At 48.4% G+C, this 18777-nt stretch overlaps 1 protein-coding gene across 1 annotated transcript in view; it reads right to left on the reverse strand.

The window, feature by feature from the left end:
• Positions 1-14395: 14395 nt before the first annotated feature.
• LOC122923913 (very-long-chain 3-oxoacyl-CoA reductase-B-like) overlaps positions 14396-18777 on the reverse strand; it is a 53178-nt gene continuing 48796 nt past the window's right edge. The window contains exons 8-11 of the mRNA XM_044274776.1: positions 17716-17797; positions 14881-14946; positions 14624-14773; positions 14396-14535 (exon numbers count right to left, since the gene is read on the reverse strand). Coding sequence (XP_044130711.1) covers positions 14425-14535; positions 14624-14773; positions 14881-14946; positions 17716-17797 — 409 coding nt within the window. The 3' untranslated portion in view covers positions 14396-14424. The remainder of the gene's footprint in view (positions 14536-14623; positions 14774-14880; positions 14947-17715; positions 17798-18777) is intronic.

Below are 18777 nucleotides of genomic sequence, written 5' to 3' on the forward strand. Positions count from 1 at the left end.
CCTGGGGGCACGCCCGCTCTCTCCGTGCTATGTGACACTGAGCTTTCCTTAACCCCCCTATATTCAGTCTCTCGCCAGTCACTACTCCAGAGCCTCCGCCCTGTGCCGGTCACTACTCCAGAGCCTCCGCCCTGTGCCGGTCACTACTCCAGAGCCTCCGCCCTGTGCCGGTCACTACTCCAGAGCCTCCGCCCTGTGCCGGTCACTACTCCAGAGCCTCCGCCCTGTGCCGGTCACTACTCCAGAGCCTCCGCCCTGTGCCGGTCACTACTCCAGAGCCTCCGCCCTGTGCCGGTCACTACTCCAGAGCCTCCGCCCTGTGCCGGTCACTACTCCAGAGCCTCCGCCCTGTGCCGGTCACTACTCCAGAGCCTCCGCCCTGTGCCGGTCACTACTCCAGAGCCTCCGCCCTGTGCCGGTCACTACTCCAGAGACTCCGCCCTGTGCCGGTCACTACTCCAGAGCCTCTACCCGTTGTCAGTCACTACTCTGATGCCTCCGCCCTGTGCCAGTCACTACTCCAGAGCCTCCACCCTGTGCCAGTCACTACCCCAATGCCTCTGCCCTGTGCCAGTCACTACTCTGATGCCTCTGTTTTGTGCCAGTCACTACTCCAGAGACTCCACCCTGTATCAGTCACTACTTAAGAACCTCTGCCCTGTGCCTGTCACTACTCCGATGCCTCTACCCGTTGGCAGTCACTACTCTGATGCCTCTGCCCTGTGCCAGTCACTACTCTGATGCCTCTGCCCTGTGCCAGTCACTACTCCAGCACCTGATAAGTGGAGAAAGAGGCATTTTCTCTAAGAAGTTGCATCCCAAAGTTTATGAAAAGTTGTGTTCAGTTTAATCCCTTTCCAACCTCTGCTGTACATATACGGTGAAAGTTGGCTTTTTAAATGTGGCACCTGGGTGCCATAGCTGCCACTGAACACACTGATGATGGACATTTAGTCTCTCAGATGCCGTGGACAGTTGCAACCATGGCATCTGAGAGGTCTTTCCTTGTGAGTGGTGGGGCATAAGAGATCCAGAGAGCCGTTCAGTTGCTCGCGTACTGTGGCGAAACCAACCTCGCCACTGGGTTTTGGAGAGGGCTGTTTAAAAGCCTCTTGCCTCAGGATTATGGCCCATAGTAACTTTAAAGGAGAAGACAGACCGGCCGCACAGCTTAAATCTGTCTTTGGAATTGTATTTTATGTTATTATGCGTTCGGTTAAATTGTATGTTATGTGAGGGCACCCAGATAGCTAATATTATTGTATTCGTGTATTCTGAGTGCCATTCACCTAATGATATGCACTCAGACTTGAGCTATCTGGGGATATGTTAAATGTCTGTGTTTGCTGTGGGGGTGTGCCATTGTGTGTTTGGGTGGTGATTCCTGTCCTGTTGTCTCCACATGTGTATTGGTGATCTCCCTTTGTCCTGAGAGATAATTGGATTGCCTTCGGTTGTCTCTGGGACAGAGGGGAGGAAACCATGATGCATTGTGGGGATGTGTTGTATCTGTTCTGTATTTGCAAAACTGTAATAAAAACCAGGCTGGGTGTGCCAGCACATCAGACCACTGCTGACCCTCAAGACGGAGCCTTGTCTCGTTATTGGGGGGATTCCCTATATGCTGTTAGAGACTGATTGCCAGGAGTGTAAGCTGACTGAATGCTTTTCCTGTTCGTCTGCTGGCAGCTATTCGCGAGGTTCCAGTTTGGAGTGCTATTTTGTATCCAGTTCGGGAGGTTGGTGTTCTGCAGTAGCTGTGCCTGTCTGTCAGAAAGGGGCATATCGCCTGAACGGATTTTAACCTCTTGTCTGCTGAAACGGTCCGTTACATTGGTGGCAAGCAGCGGGATCGTTCCTACAGCCAGAAGGACAGCTACAGGAGACACCATTTCTGTGGATTCTACAATTTAAGGGCAACGCATGTCTCAGTACAGCGACCCTAAAAGCACCAGGATGGAACCAGCAGTGGAGTACAGATACTCTGTAGAGGAATTTGACCGTATGATGTGGTTGCGGCTGAACTTCTTCGGACCCAATCCAGCTGAGAAATACGTGAAGTTCGTGAGGAGTCTAGTGTTCACGACCCTACTATACCTGGCAGAAGGTGACGGTCAGCTGCCACGTTGGGTGGACCTCCATCGGAAGTTACAGTTGCGGGACAGTGGGAGCCCAGTCTCCATTCCCCAGCGGCAGTGTGAAGTGAAGGAAGGGACGAGCAGCGGCCTCCCTCCCCAGCGGCAGGCTGAGTTACAGGGGGCAGAGGTAGTTGTTCCTGCCCCCCAGCAGCAGCATGATTTTTTGGGAATTGGGAGCCTAGTCTCCATTCCCCAGCGGCCGTGTGATGTACAGGGAATTGGGAGCTGAGTCTCCATTCCCCAGCGGCAGGCGGAGTTACAGGGGGCAGAGACAGTCGGTCCTGTCCCCCAGCAGCAGCAGGATTTGTTGGGAACTGGGAGCCTAGTCTCCATTCCCCAGCGGCAGCTTAACGCACCAGGGGCAGACAGTAAGCCCCACAACTGTGCAGATGGGACCTTGGTCTCTGCACTCACAGCACAGGGGGTAGGGACAGTCGGTCCTGTCCCCCAGCAACAGGGCTGTTTATCCAAAGAGGAGACAGTCGGTCTCCCCCTCAAACAACCAGATCTCCAGCCATCTCCGCAGGGATACCAGGAGGAGGAGGTAAGCGAGCCCTCCCCTTCCCAGCTACTTCCCAACCGAGTTCTGGGGGCAGGGGATGAGCCTGCAATACCCACTGATCCCTTCCCAGCGGAAGAGCTGGCATCAGGGCAGAGAGCCGCTAGCCTCTGCTCCACCAACCCCCTTGTTACAGGACTGGCTTGTACCCCCCTCACCCCAGCGGAAGAGCTGGCATCTGGGCAGAGCACAGTCGGCCTCTGCCCACCAAGTACCTACAGCTCCAAGCTGGAGAACCACAAAGCAAGGAGTAGCAGATGCACACTCAACAGCTGGGGACCTACAGAACAGAGCCAGGCCCTGAAATTCAACAGGTCCAGTATTGGGTTGTGGGTGGGCTGCCAGACTAACTCAGGTACCGACCGGCGTGAGGTCAGGTATCTGGTTAGTCTTCCCTGGGGGGGGGGGGGGGGGGAGATGTGTGGCGAAACCAACCTCGCCACTGGGTTTTGGAGAGGGCTGTTTAAAAGCCTCTTGCCTCAGGATTATGGCCCATAGTAACTTTAAAGGAGAAAACAGACCGGCCGCACAGCTTAAATCTGTCTGTAGAATTGTATTTTATGTTATTATGCGTTCGGTTAAATTGTATGTTATGTGAGGGCACCCAGATAGCTAATATAATTGTATTCGTGTATTCTGAGTGCCATTCACCTAATGATATGCACTCAGACTTGAGCTATCTGGGGATATATTTAAATGTCTGTGTTTGCTGTGGGGGTGTGCCATTGTGTGTTTAAATGGTGATGTCTGTCCTGTTGTCTCCACATGTGTATTGGTGATCTCCCTTTGTCCTGAGAGATAATTGGATTGCCTTCGGTTGTCTCTGGGACAGAGAGGAGGAAACCATGATGCATTGTGGGGATGTGTTGTATCTGTTCTGTATTTGCAAAACTGTAATAAAAACCAGGCTGGGTGTGCCAGCACATCAGACCACTGCTGACCCTCAAGACGGAGCCTTGTCTCGTTATTGGGGGGATTCCCTATATGCTGTTAGAGACTGATTGCCAGGAGTGTAAGCTGACTGAATGCTTTTCCTGTTCGTCTGCTGGCAGCTATTCGCGAGGTTCCAGTTTGGAGTGCTATTTTGTATCCAGTTCGGGAGGTTGGTGTTCTGCAGTAGCTGTGCCTGTCTCTCAGAAAGGGGCATATCGCCTAAACGGATTTTAACCCCTTGTCTGCTGAAACGGTCCGTTACAGGTACCCTCACGCCTTCTTAATATTTCGAGGCCTGCTCCATTTATGTTCCTGTGCTGCACAGGAGACATAGGCTGCAGTGGTAATACATTGCAGTCTATGGGAGAAGCGATTGGACGATCACGTGTTCAAGTCTCTCAGACAGCTGATTGGTGGGGGTCCCGGGAGTTGAGCCCCCGGCAATCTCATATGGATGACTAATCCTTAGGATATGTAATCAATATGATAGTCCCAGAAAACTTCTTTAAAATAAGTGAAAAAAAGGTTTTAAAAATAGAAAATCTCAAATCACTCCCCATTCCCGTAATAAAAATAAACAAGAAAAAAAAGCAAAGATCATTTACATTGCGGCATCTCAAAATGCCAGAATTATTAAATTATAAAGGTATTTCTCTCGTCCGATAAATGCTGTAACCGAGAAAAAAATGGCCAATTTGTTGTTTTTTTTCGTTGCTTTCGCCTCCCAAAAAATATAAGAAAAAGTGATCAAAAAGTCCTGCAAACTCCTATATGTTATCACTGAAAACTACAGATCGTCCAGCAAAAACCGAGCTCTCACAGCTGCTAAGATCTAAATGTAATAAAGTTATGAGGGTCGAAGTTTTTACAGTATTTTTCGGACTATAACATTAATCAGACTTTAAGGTGCAGACCTCAGATCAGACGCTTATCAGACCACAAGCTCCATCAGCCTCAGATCGGACCCCCCAGGAGTAATTCTCAGTATCTGCTCTTAGGGCTGATGCACATAAACATATTTTCTTTCCGTGTTCGTTCCGTTTTTTTTTGTGACCGTATACGGAACCATTTACTTCAATGGGTCCGCAAAAAAAACCGAAAGGTACTTCGTATGTTTCCGTATTTCCGTTATTTCCGCATTACGGACAAGGATAGTACTGTTCTATTCCGTTCCTCAAAATACGGAATGCACACGGACATCATCCATATATTTTGTAGATCTGTTTTTTGTGGACCACAAAATACATGCCCTTATTTTGTATATATGGACACTGCACAGTACCACTTCTCCTCTCCAGTATACTGGGTGTAGTTCTCAGTATACTGGGGCCAGTCGACAGGTGTGGTTGTGTTTGGAGGAGCTCCTGTTGATTTCAAACAGACTTCCAGGGATTTTTTTCCATCTCTCCCAGCCCAGGCCCTGCCTCTCCCTAGGGAGGTGGTGGGGTCCTGAGCCATGAAACAACTGAAGACCCAAGATCCTACTTCCCGGGGTGGGCCGGCGGGAGGTGAACTACTGGACTCAGTTTCATCTTCCGCCCCGGGGATTAGAAGATCGTGGTGTAGTGGCCCCTGCAATCCCCGGAGGTGAAGCCGTGACCATCGCCGGCAGTTCCAGGAGGGCAGATGGTAGCCCTCCAAGAGGTACGCAGAGTGCTCCTGGAGGTAGGCTGTGCTCGGTTGAGGCTGACTGGGGCAGCATGAAGTCCCAGGAACTAATCACCGTTTACAGCTCCCGGATCACGGCCTACTTCCTGGAATATGAGGAAGCGAGTAAGACCCCGAAGAAGCTTAAAGCTTGAGAGGGTGAATGTGGACAAAGCGTCAAGAAGAAACAGGCCAGAAATATCAAATAAAATAAAAGGCCTAAAATAAATCATTAAAGAGCTGGAAGAAAGAAGGGTAGCCATTTTGGAAAATAGTGGTCCTTTTAAGGAAAAGCTCAAGAACGATGAAAGGTTCAATGAAATGGCTGGAAGCCAAAAACAGCAAGAAGATGACTCCACTAGTGAGGAGGAAGAGTCGGACATGAGGGGGCAACCTGCGGAAACAGGTATCACCGCAGAGCAGGTATGCCTACCCCCCACTAGTTATGATAAAAGAAGGAGAGTACAGTGAGAACAGCGGAGTTGGGGGCAGCTTATGGCCGAAATACGCAACCTGGAGTCCCCCAAAATTCGTGAAGACATCTGCTTTGGTAATGAATTACCTGAAGATTAGCCGATGGAAAAGAGGAGAAAGGAAAAGACTATGTGACCCACCCTGCGTACCCTGGGCCGGCTGCAAAGCCAGCTCAGGGCACGATCCCCATTATCCTCCCTGGCACGGTCTCTGTCATGGGACCCGAGCGTAGGAGTGGGGAAAAAAACATGTCAAAGATGGAGCAGGACGCCGTCACTGTTTGTGGTAACAGGGGCGGTGAGGAGAAACAGGAGGGGCCAGACAGGAAGACTCCCGGGAGGGGCAGTGACGGAGACATGGCTGGTGGTCAGGTGGCTCCGCCCGCCTCTGCTGGGGCACTGGAGGTGCGGCGGGGCGATGTGGCTGTCACAACCCCCCTTGCAGAGGTTGTTGCCGGGATCCCTGTTCTGGGGTCTGCCTCCTCTGCCCTGGTCTGCTTCGCCTCTCCCATGCACCCTGCAGTCCCCCCTGCCGGTTTACGCATTGCGGCGGGGGTGGCTGTGGGTGGAGGGGGCTGGGCCCCGGGTACAACGGCGTCCCGAACCGGAGTTGCAGGGGGAGGGTGCGAGGTGGCTGCCTCCGCCCCTCCCAAGTTGTATGTCTAAGTGCTTGCCGGGGTTCAGGTCTCCCCTGTCGCGGTCTTCTCCGCTGCACCGATGCGCTCTTCAGTCCATTCTGCTGGTGCCGCTGTGACGGGAGGGTGTGGGGCAGCAGTGGGAGTGGCTGGAGGGGGCAGGGCTTTAGGGCTTCAGAAGGAGGTGTGTCTGCAGGCAAGGAGGGAGAGGGCGGTTCTGATGTGAGTGTGGTGTGTACCGCCCCTCCCTCCTGCACTATTCATCAAGTGGATAAGGCCGGCGTGGCTGGGATCAGTGATTCTACACCCCGCCGGCCGGTAAAAACTGAAATACTGTTAAAAATGTGTCCAGCAAGAAGATGCTAGATACAATAAAGTGACCTCTGTCCCCTCTGGCCCAGCAGTGTGTGTGGGGGGAGGGGAGAGTGTGATAGTGGCCATTGAAGAAGTGGTCACTTCTAGTAGTGTTAATACAGTTTCTGTAAATACAGTTTCTATTAGTGGTGTTGCCCCGGGCCCTGATCGGGGGGTGAATGTTGGGGGTCGGCGGCCACTGTACAAGTGGCAGGTGCACCTCATGTAGCCCCTTCAGAAGGGTCTGGAGTTGCACCTGCTGTAGATAGGGGGGAGTGGGGGTGGGCCGGGTCTGGCTACCCCTCCTGCGTTACGCCTGGCAGAAGTTATGCTGGTGTGGTCGCCGACGCAGGGGGGAAGGGGCGGTCCCCATTGTCCTCCCCATTACCAATGTCTAGTGACGGTAACTTGCAGCGGCAACTTCTAGAGGCTCTTAGGAGAGGGAAGAATTCCATTACAGTAGGGGGGCAGCAGGTGGATCTATCTTTCTGGATAGACAGGCATGGCCTGCGTGCCTTCCGAGAGCAAGGCGGGGGCGAGACCACCTGGTCCTCACCCACAACCGTCCCCGGGTCCACCAGACGGAATGTTGTCTGACTGAAATGGAGAGGCAATGAAGCGTGTCCTACTAGGAACAGGGTGACAGACCTTCTCTTTCAGATGGGCATCAGGGCATGTGACATCTTTGCCCAAATACATCTGTATGGCACCCGGGAGTTTGATGTCAGTTTTGCACGGCCAGAGGGTCTTGAACTTTTCTGGTCTGGGTATGAACTGGCAAAATAGCAGCCGGACTGGCATGGGTTTTTCGTGCAAGCGATAACCCGCCAGAATGAGGTCAAGAAGGTGACCGTTCTGACCCGTAACGAGTCACTTTCTTTTGTTGATATCTTGACCTGGTTGAGCAGGTACGGGGATGTCCAGGGTCTTCCTAGCAAGAACCTGGATAAGTTTAGCATCTGGTCTGGTGCCTGGACGTTTCAGATTAAGTTGAAACATTCAGGGGGTTCTGTTTCCCACATACCATCATCAGCTTTCCTTGGTCGGGATAGGATCATGGTGTTCTACAGGGAGCAGCCTAATCTGTGTTACAAGTGTAGCAGCCCTTTGCACTTCAGTGCCAGCTGCCAATGCGCGTTGTGCGGGGGTGAAGGTCATCTATCTGCATCTTGTGGGCAGATTAGATGCAACCTGTGTGGTGAGCTAGGGCACCCGTTCAGTCGTTGCCCTCGCTCTGTCGCCAACGTGGCTCATGCACGCACGGAGGCGAGCCAGGAAGCCCCCACCGTCGGGGCGAGTGCTGGCGAAGGCGACAGGGCAGTGGGGTCGAATAGAAAAGACAGCCCATCCAAGCAGTGACGGAGGGAGGGGCCTCAAATGGAGATGGGGCAGGTGGAACCCCGCCCTGGGGTGATGCCTACGCCCTCCCAAGAGAATGCCTTTCCTAGAGCTGAGACCCTGGGGGATAACGAGGTGAATGAGGAACTCAGGAGACTCTGTCTTCTTGCTACGAGAGTGCAACAGAGGGGAGTGTGACAGAGTCTAAAAGAACAAGAAGTAAACCTCTGACCAAAAAAAGATCTAGGCCGATCAAAGTGGCTGCGTAAGGTGAAGCCAGCTCCCCCCTGGACCTCTCTGATCCTAACTCTCTTCCCCTGGATCTTTCCAACCGGTACCGTCACCTCCTCTTCTTCTGGGAAGGAGGTCGAAGGTGGGGAGCCGGAGGGGCAAGAGAAAGAGCCTTTAGAGGGGCCCATGCCCCCCTCCGGTGAGGATGCAAGGTCCTCGGGAGGTGGGGCGGGTCTGGGAATGGGAATGACAAGGGTGGTGAGAAGGATGAGGCGGTGGTGACTAATGAGATGGACACCACTGTCTCTCTCAAAAGAAATTGTGCCACCTTAGGGGGTAGCCCCGGGAGGGGTAAGAAGAAGGGGGAAAAAAATAGAAGGAAGAAGGCCGTCTAACTTAATCACTTTGTATGACGGCACTCACTCCATTGACGTTGGCGGACCATTAATGTCGCCAGTATTAAATCGGATGCGGCTAGATTTGCAGCCTTGATTTTCTCAGCTAGGTTGAAGCTGACATTTTATTTTTGCAAGAAACCAGGCTGCCAGATTTGGCGGCTGTATATAAAGCAAAAAGGAGTGGAGGTGTGGTCCATCATATTGGTCTCTTGTGGCTGAGCCGTATAGCGGAGTGGCGGTTCTTTTTACCGCACCAGTAGAAAGCCGATGAGTGATTGAGTTAGAAATGGGGAGGTGTTTGATTTTAGATGTCCTCATGAAGGGTCAAGAGCTTCGTCTGATAAACATCTATGGTCCCCAAACCAGGTGGGATCGTAAGTGTCTCTTTATGAGGATCAATTCTTTCCTTTTTACGAGTCGGCAGGTGGTCTTTGGCGGGGACTTTAATACAGTCATAAGGTCCCAAGACCGGGGAGGCGCCAGAGACCGGCTGGCTTATGATAGTGTATCCCTAAATAGCATAGCTAGCGAGGCTCACCTGGTGGATGTCCACATTAGGCACACCCCAGGCCATGGGGGTTTCACTTATTATAGAAGTTGTCAGATTAGGTCCAGAATAGAAAGGTTTTATTTAAAGGAGGAGACTACTTTATTACCTTTAGAGGTGGTAGAGGTGGAATTCTCCGATCACTGTCTAATCATGTTCTCTTTGAATGTTGCAGAATCCCCCCAAATGGGAAGAAGCTATTGGAAGCTAAATTCGGCCCTCCTGGAGGAAGCAGAGGTGAGACAATCCTTTGAGGATCTTTGTGACACTAAGTCTGAGTGGTGGGATATATTCAAAGATCGGGTGGCAAAGTTCTTCCGCCAGCTCTCGAGCCTCAGGTCCCCGGACAGGTACCGCTTGTATCAGGGTTTGAGGAGGAAACTTTAATAACTGGTCTCGACTGCAGGTAGCCAAGAGGCTATCTCCAGGGTGAAATCTTTGCTTAGGAGGTGCCAGTATGATAGGCACACATCTTTGGTTTTTTAAAAGGGATTTCGGGAAGTACCGCTCGCCCGATCCTTATAGAAACTGTAAGATGTCAGTGAAAAGTAAGTTGGTGACAGGACTGGTCGATGGTATGGAATCTCTGGATAGGTCCAGATCAGGGATTTTGGAAATCGTCAAGTCCTTCTACTCATGCCTCTTGAGAAAGAAGGATCTGAACCGGGACAGGATTTCGGCTTTCCTGGCTGAAACCATCCCTGAGTCAAGAGTAGACCGCTGTCTTGGCGTTTTGATAGAAGAGATCAGAGAAGAGGAAGTCAGCCTGGCGATCGAAGGGCTTGCCCTAAAGAAGTCGCCAGACCCGGATGGCTTAACATCCGAGTTTTATAAGACCTTTAAGGACTCCTTGGTTCCCCTCTTGACTAAGGTATTCAATGAGTGCCTTTCCTCGGGTGCTCTGCCGAAGTCAATGAGGAGGTCAGCTCTGATCCTTATATCAAAGGGTAAAGATCCGAGCCGTATTGAGAATTGGCGTCCCATAGCGCTTCTCAATACGGACAGAAAGATCCTGGCCAAGATACTGTTTAATCGGTTGGTGCAGTTTGCGCCCCGGCTCCTTTCGGAGACCCAACATTGCTCAGTTCCAGGCCGAACTACGTTTAGTGCTGTGCTCAGTGTCCGAGAGGCAGTGGAACAGAGTAGGGCGGGTAACTGGAAGGGGTACATGCTGGCTTTAGATCAGGCAAAGGCTTTTGATCGGGTTAACCACTAGTACCTCTGGGCAGTCCTTCTGAAATATGGCCTGCCGGAGGGGGTTTGTCGATTGGTTAAAGATCTTGTATTCAGGGGCAGAGAGTTTCCCGCTGGTGAGCGGTTGGTCTGGCAGCCCTTTTGAGGTCGGGTCTGGAGTCCGCCAGGGTTGTCCATTGAGCCCGCTCTTATACGTGTTTGCGATTGATCCTTTTATTAGGAAGATTGATCGAGGACCGTTAGCGGGAGTCAGGATGAGTCTGGAGGAGCCAGAAGCCACTCTGAGGGTGGTGGCGTATGCCGATGTCACTGTTTTCGTGTCCTCGGGAGGGGGGGCGGAATACGTGATGTCGGAGGTAGAACGCTACTCGGAAGTCTCCGGGTCCGTGATTAACCGGGATACGTGTGAGAGTCTCTGGCTGGGAGGGGGTGATCCATCTTTCAGTCTCCCGGACACCCTCCCAGAGCCCCAGTCGTCAGCCAAAGTCCTAGGCGTTCAATTCGGCCATGGGGATTATCCCACCCAAAATTGGGACAGCAGGCTCACGATCGCCGCTAAGAAGGTTGACCAGTAGAAGGGTTGGTCTTTGACCCTCAGGGACAGGGTGAACCTGATCAAGACTTACCTTCTTCCTGTGCTTATCTATTTGGCCAGTGTATGTGTCTTGCCAGAACCTCTCTGGACTCGGGTTTACAGTCTGTTCTTTCAACTGTTATGGGGGAATAGGCTGAACCTAGTCAAGAGAGAGGTGACATATCGTACAAGAAGATTAGGGGGGGTTGGGTATGGTCAACCCAGTGGTGTTCCTTGTGAACACCTTTGTTAAGATCAACCTGGCAAACCTCTGGAAAGAGAGGGCTCCTCCGTGGGTAGTCTCTTGCAGGGGTTGGTTTCGGCCTATCTTCCAGGAGTGGGAGACAGGAGGGCAAGTGAAGGATTTGCGTACACCTCACGGATATCTTCCGGCTTATGTCACCCCGATTCTGAAGGTGATCCGCTGGTGGGGTTTGGGAGTGAGGGAAATCAAGGCCCAGTCAAGGAGATCCCTTGACGAGAGGGTCTTGTTGACCCACTTCCGGAAGCCCCTGGACCTTAAGGATTGCCCAAGCCGGGATCTAGACAAGGGGTTATAGTTGTTAAATTCGGCAAGGATCCCCTTGAAGTTTTGGGACTTGGCTTGGCGCTGCTTTCACGGGAAGCTGTATGTAAGGGGCAACTTGAGGTATAGGAACTCTGATGAAAGGGGTTGTCCCCGGGAGGAGTGTGGCGACATACTGGAAAGTATGGAGCACTTCCTGCTTCAGTGTCCCTTTAATACAGAGGTATACAAACGGGTGGGCGCATCCATTGGCTGGCCTAGGCTAGCCAACCTCTCCTATGCGGAATGGGCTTATAGAGCATTCAAAGGTTTGGGAACAAGGGACCCATGCACAGCTTTTGTAGTTAGCATAGTGGTCAGGTACTTCACATGGAACGCACAGTGTTTAGTTTCAACCCAGCAGAAAGTCCTCCCTGTAAAAGAGGTGTGTAGGAACATTCTAGGTGACCTGGCGAAGGTTCGCTCTCTTGAGTGCGAGAAGGTGGGTACGGATGGGGTCTCTTACCTCTGGAGAGGCTTCACCTTTGATGTGCCTTAGCCTCAGTAGCACTTTTCCTGGTGTTGGGCTGAGGCTTTCACATTAGGTTTTTGTTTTGTATTTAAGATGAGTTTTTTAAGAAAGGTTTGCAAATGACTGAACTTAGGCCTTCGGGTGGATTTTAATATTGGTTTGTATAGATTGATATGATTGTTATAAGATGTATATATTGTATGATAGGGTAAGTGGGGTGTAGTTAGGTTGGGTGGGGTGGGGGGTACATATTTTTTCGTGTGGGGAGGCCTGCATCCAGCCCTGGACTATGCGGACATAGGAGGACATGAGGCGAGGGGCTGGGTGTGGGTGGTGGAGGAAGGGCTGGCCTCATGGAGGGACAAGAGGCGGAGGTTGGCCCTGGGTGAAGGTGATGCGATAGATAGATTGGTAGGGTTAGTATAGGTTTGTTTTTTCTCATATATGTGTGTGTATACCCAAAAAAAAAAAAATTATATACAAAATATATATACAGTACAGACCAAAAGTTTGGACACACCTTCTCATTCAAAGAGTTTTCTTTATTTTCATGACTGAAAATTGTAGCGTCACACTGAAGGCATCAAAACTATGAATTAACACATGTGGAATTATATACATAACAAAAAAGTGTGAAACAACTGAAAATTTGTCATATTCTAGGTTCTTCAAAGTAGCCACCTTTTGCTTTGATTACTGCTTTGCACACTCTTGGTGAGCTTCAAGAGGTAGTCACCTGAAATGGTCTTCCAACAGTCTTGAAGGAGTTCCCAGAGATGCTTAGCACTTGTTGGCCCTTTTGCCTTCACTCTGCGGTCCAGCTCACCCCAAACCATCTCGATTGGGTTCAGGTCCGGTGACTGTGGAGGCCAGGTCATCTGGCGCAGCACCCCATTACTCTCCTTCATAGGTCAAATAGCCCTTACACAGCCTGGAGGTCTGTTTGGGGTCGTTGTCCTGTTGAAAAATAAATGATGGTCCAACTAAAAGCAAACCGGATGGAATAGCATGCCGCTGCAAGATGCTGTGGTAGCCATGCTGGTTCAGTATGCCTTCAATTTTGAATAAATCCCCAACATTGTCACCAGCAAAGCACCCCCACACCATCACACCTCCTCCTCCATGCTTCACGGTGGGAACCAGGCATGTAGAGTCCATCCGTTTACCTTTTCTGCAGTCGCACAAAGATACGGTGGTTGGAACCAAAGATCTCAAATTTGGACTCATCAGACCAAAGCACAGATTTCCACTTGTCTAATGTCCATTTCTTGTGTTCTTTAGCCCAAACAAGTCTCTTCTGCTTGTTGCCTGTCCTTAGCAGTGGTTTCCTAGCAGATATTCTACCATGAAGGCCTGATTCACACAGTCTACTCTTAACAGTTGTTCTAGAGATGTGTCTGCTGCTAGAACTCTGTGTGGCATTGACCTGGTCTCTAATCTGAGCTGCTGTTAACCTGCGATTTCTGAGACTGGTGACTCGGATGAACTTATCGTCCGCAGCAGAGGTGACTCTTGGTCTTCCTTTCCTGGGGAGGTCCGCATGTGAGCCAGTTTCTTTGTAGCGCTTGATGGTTTTTGTGACTGCACTTGGGGACACTTTCAAAGTTTTCCCAATTTTTCGGACTGACTGACCTTCATTTCTTAAAGTAATGATGGCCACTCGTTTTTCTCTACTTAGCTGCTTTTTTCTTGCCATAATACAAATTCTAACAGTCTATTCAGTAGGACTATCAGCTGTGTATCCACCTGACTTCTCCTCAACGTAACTGATGGTCCCAACCCCATTTATAAGGCAAGAAATCCCACTTATTAAACCTGACAGGGCACACCTGTGAAGTGAAAACCATTTCAGGTGACTACCTCTTGAAGCTCATCAAGAGAATGCCAAGAGTGTGCAAAGCAGTAATCAAAGCAAAAGGTGGCTACTATGAAGAACCTAGAATATGACATATTTTCAGTTGTTTCACACTTTTTTGTTATGTATATAATTCCACATGTGTTAATTCATAGTTTTGATGCCTTCAGTGTGAATCTACAATTTTCATAGTCATGAAAATAAAGAAAACTCTTTGAATGAGAAGGTGCGTCCAAACTTTTGGTCTGTACTGTACACTGCACAGTACCACTTCTCCTGTCCTGTATACTGGGTGTAATCCTGAGTATCTGCTCTTATTCTGTATATATGGACACTGCACAGTACCACTTCTCCTGTCCTGTATATTGGGTGTAATCCTGAGTATCTGCTCTTATTCTGTATATATGGACACTGCACAATACCACTGTATACTGGGTGTGATGCTCGGTATCTGATCCTGTACATATAGACAGTGCACAGTATAGTTTCCCATATTTTTTTATTGACGGCTCTAGTTCACTTTCATCATCTTGAACAGCAGGCTCAAGGTGCGGCTGGCCATGGTCACACAGATCCGGGAATTCATGACGGTCTCGGTCAGTAGGTGGTCAAGGATGTAACTCTGAAAATATATGATTGCGATGAATATGTTGCCCTCTAGAATCTATTTAAAGGGACCAGTAAAAGCTGAGAAGGTAAGTTGGTGGTACCTGGAGGCAGTGGGAGAGGCAGCCATTGGTACGATGAGAGTACCCCACGGTGTTCAGAGCTTCCTGGACATAGTCGTCACTGGTCTTCACCAGAATGTTGGTGTCCATGTTGAATGTCATGTTAGTAGACACCAAGTGCGGCAGAACAGACTGAGGAGACAGAGGATAGCTGTCACTTTACATGGTGTCTCCTAAATGTGGTGTATGTAAATGAGACTAAGCTGCTTTCTGATTGGCTTATGCTCCAGTACTGGTACCTGAACTGTAATCCCATCAGATCTGTACTCGTAGTAGAGGGAGCGGGAGAAAAAGTCCATGAAAGCCTAAAAAAGAGACAACGTGGTGGTGAGATGATGAAGGTGATAACATCACACAGGTTCTATCTACAACCAGTAACATCAGCAAGACACAACTTCACCCATAGACCGGCTAGTGCAAGGGGATACTAGGGGTTCACACACCCTGATGATGATGAGGGTTATAGTGAGATGTGCTGGTATTTCGCCTGATAGTGGTGGTAGTGATGATGATGATAGGGATTATGGTGATCATGAAAATTATTGGACATTAGGAATTAGGGTAAATGCACATGACTTTTTTTGAAGTCCATCTCACGGCCGTCTTCAGAACCATGGGGTTATTCACATGTCCGTTTTTTTAATGGCCAGTGAATAGTGTCCGTCAAAAATAGGAAATGTCCTATTTTTAGCTCTTTTCATGACTAGACGGACCCCATTGAAATCAAGCGGACTGTTTTTATCTGCCGCTTAGACAGGAGAGCAGTCGTCTAACGGTCATTAAAAAATGGGTACACTATTGCAGTGTCACCTCGTAGAGGTTAGAAAAAAAAATGTACTCACCTCACGCATAGAGGCAGTCACTCCACTTTTGATTCAGAAAGACCTGCCGAAGGACCTGCGCTCAAGCGTGATGACGTCACCGCGTGATTGTGCTGGGAGTGCACGGTGACGTCCTCTTCCTTGTGCGCAGGTTCTTTATAATCAATAGAGTAGCGACTGCCTCTGCACATGCAAGTGGATGACGTGAGTATTTTTTTTCTGGCTAAAAAGTAAACAATATAACTGAGGACCTCTATGGGGAAATTATTACTGCTGGGGGCCACTATGGGGACATAATTACTAGTGGTGAGCGAATTGAGCTTCAGATCCTAGATCCAAAGTCGATTCTCTCCAAAGTTCGTTTTACTGCTGTGCAGAGACCCGTCTCCATACGGCATTGTATCAGGATCCATATTGTGGGACTTCCTATTCACTATTCTGGTAAACTGACTTCTGGCATGTTTTTGGATATATATAGTACCTTGAAAAAGTATTCATACCCATTGAACGTTTCCACATTACACCCACAAACTTCAATGTATTTTATTGTTTTTTTTTGTGATCAACCAACACAAAGTACAAGTATGTGTGAAGTGAGAAGATAATGATACGTGTTTTAAAAAAAAATTTATAATAAAAAATGTAGAAAGTGCAGCGTGCCTATGTATTCAGGCCCCTGAGTCAGTACTTTGTAGGACCACCTTTTGCTGCAATTACAGCTGCAAGTCTTTTGGGGGATGCATCTACCAACTTTGCACATCTAGAGGCTGAAATCTTTGCCCATTATTCTTTGCAGAATAGGTCTCGCTCAGTCCGATTGGATTGAGGGCGTCTGTGAACAGCAATGTCCAAGTCTTGCCCCAAATTCTCAATGGGATTTTGCAGCCTCTACCAGGTTTTCCTTCAGGATTTCTCTGAATTTAGCTCCATCCATCTTCCTATTAACTCTGACCAGCTTCCCTGTCCCTGATGAAGAAAAGCATCCCCGCAGCATAATGCTGTCGTCACCTTGTTTCATAGTGGGGATGGTGTGTTCAGGTCGATGTACAATGCTAGTTTTCTGCCACACATAGCATTTTGTATTTAGGATCTCACCTGAACAGAGCACCTTCTTCCACATGTTTGCTGTGTCTCCTACATGGCTTGTGGCAAACTGGACTTCTTATGGCTTGCTTTCAAAAATGGCTTTCTTCTTGCCACTAATAGTTGTCCTGTGGACAGATTCTCCCACCTGAGCTGTGGATCTCTGCAGCTCCTTCAGAATGACCATGGGCCTCTTGGCTGCTTCTCTAATTAGTGTTTCCTTGCCTGGGTTGTCAGTTTAGGTGAATGGCCATGTCTTGGGAGGTTTGCAGTTGTACCATACTCCTTCCATGTTCGGATGATGGATTGATTAGTGCTCCGTGAGATGTTCAGAGCATGGGATATTTTTATATAACCTAACACCGCTTTACACTTCTTCACAACTTTATCCCTGACCTGTCTGCTGTGTTCCTTGGTTTTCATGATGCTGTTTGATCACTGGTGTTCTCTAGTAAACCTCTGATGCCGTCCCAAAACAGCTGTAGTTATACTGAGAATAAATCACAAACAGATGGACTCTATGTACTAATTATTTGACCTCTGAAGGGAATTGGTCACACTGGATATTATTTAAGGGTATCAGAATACAGGGGAATGAATACAAATGCACGCCACACTTTTCAGGTTTTTATATATTCAACATTTTGAAAACCACGAATTTTCAGTACACACATACTTGCTACTTAAAATACATTTAAGTTTGTGGTTGTAACATGAAAACATTTGGAAAAGTTCAAGCGGTGTGAATACTTTTTCAAGGCACTGTACCCTTTTGGCTGCTGTTCCTGCATGTATTGACTCTCCTGGTAACTGACTTGCTTGACTCTGGATTTACCTCTCATTTACTGCATTCTCTTTCCTGATATTTATATATTCCTTTGTACCTTCCTGGTCGCTCTGGAAGTCTGCCACTACTGTGGGATTGTGAGTCAGGCCCTCTCCTCATCTTCAGTGTCTGACCTCACAAATGCTCATCTGGATGAATGGGCAAAAATTCCCACAGACACCCTCCAAAATCTTGTAGAAAACCTTCCCAGTAGAGCAAAGGGGAACAACTCCATATTAATGTCTATGGATGTAGAATGAAATGTCATAAAAGCTCCTGGCGATGGAATGTGAAGGTGTCCTAATACTTTCTCCATACAGTGTATGTTGGTATCATCGTTGTACCTTAGTAGCCCCATACATAGTGGTCGTTGGATAAGGACGGTGTCCAGCAATGGAGGAGATATTTATGATCAGACCTTTTTTCCTATGAAGAAAGAGAGGTCAATGCCAGTCAGTGTCCCATCAGCTTACATCCCATTGTCTATACATCCACCCAGGCTCGTATGGTGGCAGGTATGTGGGGACATTGATATAAATGGTGCTCCTGACAAGTTGTCAGAAGAATCCCTCAGTAGTGCAGCCTCAGGCTTTGGCCTGTAGTTCCAGGTGATGAGAACTAAGCCTAGAAGTAAGATAGTTAAGGTTTTTTTACGTTTTCCAGGCAGGGAGCTGTTAAGGTGCACCATCATCTTTTCTGGTGGGTCTTATTTGATTTCATTACTTTTTGTTTCTGTCCTTTTAGTTAATTATTGGATGGGGGACCAAACAATTTACCTTTCACCTAATGAATCCACTAATTTACTGGGAGTAACCGACACATCAGACTGTACAAGGTGCAGCAGTGCTGTGTACACTAAACGGGCCACACTCAGCAGTGGAGTGTCTTATATAACCCGTTCTACCCCTGGTCAGTTTTCACCTTTCTGCCCAGGCCTAATTTTGCTAATCTGACACGTGGTAATAACTTTGGAATGGTTTTACTTATCTAACTGATTCTGAGAATGTTTTCTGGTGACACATTGTATTTCATGTTGGCGGTAAATTTGGGTCAATTTTTTTTAATCTATTTATTAAAAATAAATTCTAAATTAGCAGAACATTTGGAAAAATTCACAATTTTCTAAATTTGAATTTCTCAACTTTTTAAGACAGATAATAACACCAAAAAATAGTTATCAATTAACATTCCCCATATGTCTACTTTATGTTGGCATTTTGTAATTGTCATTTTATTTTTTTAGAACGTTAGAAGTTTTAGAATTTTACAAGCAATTTTTCAAGAAAATTTCCAAAACCGTTTTTTTAAGGACAAGTTCAATTTTAAAGTCATTTTGAGGGGCTTACATAATGGAAACCACCTATAAATGACTCCATTTTAAAAAACTTCACCCCTCAAATTATTCC

The sequence above is a fragment of the Bufo gargarizans genome, unplaced genomic scaffold (assembly GCF_014858855.1).
Source record: "Bufo gargarizans isolate SCDJY-AF-19 unplaced genomic scaffold, ASM1485885v1 original_scaffold_2052_pilon, whole genome shotgun sequence".
NCBI lineage: Eukaryota > Metazoa > Chordata > Amphibia > Anura > Bufonidae > Bufo > Bufo gargarizans.